Source organism: Charadrius vociferus, unplaced genomic scaffold (genome assembly GCF_000708025.1).
Source record: "Charadrius vociferus isolate BGI_N301 unplaced genomic scaffold, ASM70802v2 scaffold1125, whole genome shotgun sequence".
Classification (NCBI taxonomy): Eukaryota; Metazoa; Chordata; class Aves; order Charadriiformes; family Charadriidae; genus Charadrius; species Charadrius vociferus.
This window is the reverse complement of record NW_009648274.1, coordinates 179,206-185,344: the sequence shown is the minus strand read 5'-3', so window position 1 is coordinate 185,344 and position 6,139 is coordinate 179,206. Positions and strand designations below refer to the sequence as shown.

Genomic DNA, 6,139 nt, shown 5'->3' with positions numbered 1-6,139 from the left:
GGGCATCCTGTTGTCCCCCAGGACTCCCAGGTCCCTCTCTCAGAGCTGCTCTCCAGCAGGTCAGCCCCCAACCTGTACTGGTGCAGGGGGTTATTCCTCCCCTGGTGCAGGACCCTACCCTTGCCCTTGTTGGATTTCATTAGTTTACACTGCCCGCGTACGAATTACTGCTCTGGAAGATGAAGAGACAACTGGTTCTGACACATCCAGTTTATTACCGGGCGGTGCCTGCCCGAGAGCTGAGCGAACCCCACTGCTCTCCGGATGGCGGGGAGGGGTTTGTCACCAAGCTGCTGGGGCACGGGGGGGACTTGGGCAGAGGATGGAGGCCGGTGGCAGCCCAGCCAGGACAGCCTCGTCCCGCAGCATGGGGCTAGACGAGCCCCCCGCGTCCGTGATGCAGAATGTGTCACCTCTAACAGCAAAACGAGGTGGGATTCGGGCTCACCCCACAAAGGCGGGATCCGAGCCCCACGGGGGGGTCAGTAGACACCCAGGGCCAGCGAAGCAGTGGCAGCGAGTCCTCCCACGGCTAAAAAGGGGTGCTGAGCTCCTGCCTTCCCCGTTCCCCGCAGGGACGTGGGGCAGGAGGGATGGCAGGCCCCGAGGTCCCTTTATTGCTGTGAGAGGGTTGGGGAGTCACGTAACCCGGCCCAGACATGACCAGCATGGGGGTGAGGGCAGTGGGCACCACCAGAACGCAGAAACTACCCAGTCCTGGTCAGCCCTGGCGCTTCCGAACACGTTACGGGTGCAGAGCTGGGACACGTCGTGCCCTGGGGCTGGCTGGAAACTGGGTTTGGGCACAACTGGCCCAGGACAGCGTTGGGGCTTTCCACCGGCTGCAATGCAGCAGCGATACCCTCCTCCGAGGAAGCCGTCTTCTCGATCGACTCATCCGGGTTCGGTCTGCTGGTGGTGTCAGCCAGTGAGGGTGGAGGATGGACACACACCCCGGGCCGGGCAGGTGAAGACGCTGGGACTCCAGATGGCTTGGAAACCCCGCTGGGCCCGACAGCGGCGATGCCAGCTCCGCGTTGGGGCTCTGGAGAGCAGCTGCTGTCAGCTGGGAAGGGGGGGACAGCCCGCGATCCCTGCTCTGGGCTGGCTCGGTCGTTCATCAGTCACTTGCGCCGTCCTCGCTGTCCGAATACGCCCCCAACAAGCCGAGAGAGGATGTGGTGCCCGTTGCTGTGGGAAACGAGCCTGGAAGCCAAGCAAAAGAGCAGACACCATCAGGTAGAGCCCTCCCCGTTGCCGGCAAAACCCGCCGGCTCGGCACAACCAGTCGGGCGGAAACACAAGCCCGTCTCACCGCTCCGGCTGCTCACAGCTGGAGACAAGGCCGTCGGAGCCAGAGTCCGAGCGGTGCCTCATCCCCCAAGCCTGAATCTTGATGAGGACAGCGAGGTTAAATCGGGTGGACAAGGAGACCCCGCACCCCCTCGGCTGGAGCCTCTTGCTTCTGCCTCGCGGCAACGGGAGGAAGCGGCAAGGTTGGCCCAAGGTCTGCAAAACCCCCTTCTCCCTCCACAACCCCCTGGGAGGTTTTAGCCACTGGAATGGAGGAGAGGAAGCAGCTTTCGGCTTTGACCATGTGAGCTGCCAGCTGCAAGAGCGAGGCAACGTCATGGGCAGAGAGCTCTGAGTCCTTGAAAAGACGGGCAGCTCCTCCGGCATAATTTGGCTGAACAGACCCTGCCAGCAGCCAGGAGCAGGTGGCGGGGGAAAGCGTATCAAAAACGGGGCAACTACAAGAGCTGTCCTTCCCCAGGGATCCATTGAGGGCAGAGGGACTTACTAAGCCAAAGGCTTGGGATCTATCAGCCCCAAACCAATCAATTCGTTGGCTCCCTCCCCAAATCCATGGGTCCTCTGGCTTCCTGGGGCAGCAAACGATGAGGTGCCGGAAAGCCTTTCTGCTTGTTTTCACCACTTCTTTAAAGGTTCCCAATTCCTACAGTTTGGCAGGTTTTATAATCAGGGTCCAAACCAACGCAATTTTTTTGCTTTTATATTCCTGTCTCGCTGTTGTGACGGTTCCCAGCGTCGTTATCTGTGCAGCGAGACGCTGTTTTGAAGCTTCTGGCCCTGACAGTCTGTCTCCAAGGCCTTGGCTGATGGCCAAGGGCCGGGAAGGAACCTCTCCTCCATCAGGAGATCTGGAAACAGGGACAACCCCCTGTTCTTACACCATCACGGCCCCCCCATCTGTCCTACAACAAGGACATTGACCTGAAAGTATTCCGGCTCTGAAGACAGAGTGAAACACCACTGGGGTGCTGCCAAACCCTCCCCGATGTCCCAGCTCAGGCCACCCCATCCCCACGTGGGCAGTTACCGGTGTTGGCCGTGGTGCCTTGGTTCTCTGTCCCACTAGCCAGGGCAGGACCTGGCTTCTGCTTCCTCACTGTGACCAGCCCGGCCAGTTGGGACTTGGTGTTCAATTTGCCCACACTCCGCTCCCAGCTCTCCGTCTTCAGCTTCTTACTCTGGGGCTGAGGGTCCTGCAGAGCAGAGCAGGGACGTTAGCTTGCTCTGGCCTTGGAGGGGAGGCGGAGGGATGCGGGAAAAGGAGGAGTGGTAAAAACAGCAGCACAAAGCACAAGAGACATGAGGGTAGCTGCTCGGAGCAGCCAAGGCGGGTATTCTTCCCCTGCAGCGACTGGCACAAGCTAGACAAACAACAGGGATATGGATCTAAACGGCTGCAAAACGCCCTTGGAGACAAACGTCCCGCTGCCTGTGACAGTTAAATCCAACCTTGCACAGCCACGGGCTGGCCCTGGGACGCTGAGGAGCCAGATGCATGCCACAGGGCTGCACAAGCCCTGCCAGCCAGGACCGCGCGCCTGCAGGTGGTCCAGCCACTGAATCAAACTCCCTCCGGGCACGAGGATTAGTGCCGGGCCAGGGAACATCGCTCAGATTAACCCCAGCCTGGCTTAGAGACACGGCAGCTTTGATTCATCCAACCGGACAGAGGTCCCTGCAGACACGGATTGACATCGGAGAGCAGCAGTGCAGGGGCCTGTCTGTGGGGATAATCCCTCCCTCGCAAGCCGGGCACTGAAAGCTCTTTTGTTCTGCACGTCTCCAACACGGACAAAACAAAACCAAAGGAGAGGCTGTCCCAGGCAGTCGTTTCATTGCTGTAATTTTCAGAGCGCTGAAATCGTGCCTGAAGTACAACCGAGGCATAGGCGAGCCTGTCCTTTTTGAGCTGAAAGGGAAGCCATGTCCTCAGCGACGATGGGGGCAGCTTCCTCCCAGCCTTTGTCAGCAGACATGGTCTAAAATCACCAACTGATCCCTGTCTCCTTTCAGCCCAGTGCACAGGGACACTGGCTTTCTAAGCTGCTCATGCGTGACAGGCATTGGGGCTTCAGTGTCGCACAGGGCAGGAACAAAACAGGCAACGCAGCCTGGGACAGCAGATTTGGTCTGGGGGAAGAGCTGCGATGGGTGGAAGAGCCTCTGCCCTGACTCACCTCCTGCAAAATGTCCGTAGGTTTTGTTTCGGCCGCAGGCTTCGTGCGCGATTTCGCAGGCTCTTCATCAGAGTCGGAGTCTACCAGTAGCCTCCGGTTCTGGGCCTGCTCCAGCATAGCTCTGCAAGGAGAGAGGCCGCGCGCGGAGGGTTAGAGCTGGCTCCGTTCCACCGCCACGCTGAGCGGTGCCGGCTGTGCACCGTGCCTGCGCTGTTCGCTGTAAGGGGAGCTGGAATTCAGCAGCAGTGCAACGGGATCCACCTTCTCAGGTGCTTTTTAAGAAGTCACGTTCAAGCATTGCCCAAAGGTTGATAGCACTGAGATCTGCAGCCTCAGCCAGGTGCAGAAACTCTCCCTCCACGCACAGACACTTCTCAGGGCGAGTCAGGCCCCTGCAGCAGCTCAGATCTCCCCACCACATGAGCCCCTCAACCTCCCTAAACACTTTGCCATGATAAACTGTCCCCAAGCTCCTCACAGCCTGCCCAGGCCTACATCCCACCCACACAACTCCTGTGAACTCAGGCCCCTCAGGCAGCGCCCTTTCTTAAGCGCTCCTGGGGTGCAGAGGAAGGGTGAGATGCAGCCCTTGCCCCGCCAGGACCAGCGTGGCCGATTTCACACGCCCGTGAATGCTTCCAGCCCACTCACTTCATCTCTTGCTCATCCTCCTCTTGCTCCTTGCGCTTCTGCTCCTCCTCGTACTCCTTGTACTGCTTCAGCATGGCCTCGAAGTCCACATTTGCCTGGCGCTGGTTGAGTTCCTTCAGCTCCTGCAGGTTCTCCAGAACCTCCATCTCCAGCTTGGAGTCCTTGGTTCGGTTCTCCAGGACCTGGGTGACCAGAGGGAAGCCAGGCTTACGTGAGGTAACAGAGCCTGCCAGCAATCTCCAATACCGCCTCCCCACCCAGTATGGGGCAGAAAGTGCTAAGATCATCATCATCCTCATTCTAGGACAGGAAAAACTGGGGCAAGACACAGCCTGGCACAAGTTTCAGCACAGGGGGAACCCTTCTGAGGGCAGAGAGTTGGCTCCTGCCTGTCCAGAGCGCAGCAACACCTTGGGAGACTGGAGAACTAAACCAATGGCTACAAAGTCATCTGCTTTGCAGGGGAAAGCCAGCCAAGGCAGGAGAGAGGTTTGCCTTCTGCAGAGAAGGGCACATTCTTGTACCTTCATGGGATTGTTGAGCTCTTCCTCTTCCCTCTCCTTCTGCATTCTTTTCTCCTCTTCCTCCAAGAGCTTCTCAGCTTGGAAATTGCGAGTGGCGCCATGCTCCATGGTGTAGTCTGTGTTCTCAGGATCTGTCTAAGGAAGAAACAAGACAGCAAAATCATTGTACTGGGGCAATTCTGCTCCAGCCATCCTGTGGCCACTTCCAGAGCTGCATGCAAACGTTTCCCGAGCTCATTCACATCACAGAGCAGGCAATCACCCACGACCTTTTATTCTGCTCCAGCTAATGTGCTGCAGACCATGGATGGGCAAAACATTTCCGAACTAAACAGCCATGAAAAGGGAAGACACATCAAAAAGCACATGCTCAGACTAGGTCTTTGCTAGGATACCCCTTCTGCACGGGGTCAGCACCCAGTCATGTCCACAGGCTGCACAGCCTCCTCAGAAGGTGAGAGCGCAGAAAATACAGAACGTATTTCACCTTGAAGGTGATCTCTGCCAGGCAGCGCGTGCATTTGATGTAGAAGCGGAAGATGGGAAGTCCCAGGTACACCTCATTCTGAACAGTCTCCTTACGGGCGTTAAACTTTTTCCCCTTATAGATGTATTCACCACATGTCTTGCATCTAGAAAAGGAGAAAGAAAAGTCCATAAAATATCAAAAAAGGGAACAAACAGACCAAGAAAAGTCCAAGTGATTTTCAGGCTGTGTCAGCCCAGCTTCTGAACAATGGTTATCTTCTCCTTTGGAAATTCAGTACGCCAAAATCACCCACAGCATCTCTTCCCTCTCCCTCACCCCTTTTCTTCTGGACTGTGTCACCTCTAATGGCTGCTGGCAGCAGCTCCCCTGCAGCGTATGGAGGTGAAACAATTCTTAAGCAAACTCCTCTCTTCTACTGCTGCTTCCTTCTGATGGGTACAGCCCCTCTTACCGCATGTTGAAGGGAGCCATGAGCCGCACCACATACTGTCGGTCCTTGGGGAGTTTGAGTTTTGGGATCTTAGCAGGATCGAAGTCCGGCGGGTAGTATTTCTACAAAGACAGAGCGGAGATGTGTGTGCTGGGCACAGAGTCACCCAGAGCAGTGTGAACTGTGGCAGGCATGATCCCCACTGCCGTATCAGCCTCATGGATCAGCTCCACACAGCAGGAGTGTCCCTATTAACCAGGAGTGGCCTCAAGTGCCAAATACCCCGTCCACCACTCCCCACCAGAGCCAGGCACTGCCGTGTGTCAGTCGGTCTGTCTGTCTGCCCACCCTTGGCCCCAAGGCCCCCCAACCCTTGCACAATTTTAGGGTCTAACCTTCTAGGCCCCCATCAGCCCCCTCCAAGCGCTGCCAGGAGCCCCAGTCGGGGGATCCCCACCCCAACTGCCCCCTCGCAGCCTCACAGTCCCCTCAGGGACCCCCCTCCGCCTCAGGACCCCCCAACCGCCCAGGGAACTCCCCAGCACCCCCGGCC

At 57.6% G+C, this 6,139-nt stretch overlaps 2 protein-coding genes across 2 annotated transcripts in view; both read right to left on the bottom strand.

Annotated features, from left to right (window-relative positions):
• LOC104285993 (SH2 domain-containing adapter protein F-like) overlaps window positions 1-1,121 on the bottom strand; it is a 7,175-nt gene extending 6,054 nt beyond the window's left edge. Inside the window, exon 1 of the mRNA XM_009884522.1 lies at window positions 750-1,121. Coding sequence (XP_009882824.1) covers window positions 750-1,121 — 372 coding nt within the window. The remainder of the gene's footprint in view (window positions 1-749) is intronic.
• Window positions 1,121-6,139, bottom strand: part of CCDC94 (coiled-coil domain containing 94) — a 6,212-nt gene continuing 1,193 nt past the window's right edge. The window contains exons 2-8 of the mRNA XM_009884521.1: window positions 5,608-5,708; window positions 5,154-5,298; window positions 4,667-4,801; window positions 4,143-4,324; window positions 3,492-3,612; window positions 2,342-2,507; window positions 1,121-1,206 (exon numbers count right to left, since the gene is read on the bottom strand). Coding sequence (XP_009882823.1) covers window positions 1,121-1,206; window positions 2,342-2,507; window positions 3,492-3,612; window positions 4,143-4,324; window positions 4,667-4,801; window positions 5,154-5,298; window positions 5,608-5,708 — 936 coding nt within the window. The remainder of the gene's footprint in view (window positions 1,207-2,341; window positions 2,508-3,491; window positions 3,613-4,142; window positions 4,325-4,666; window positions 4,802-5,153; window positions 5,299-5,607; window positions 5,709-6,139) is intronic.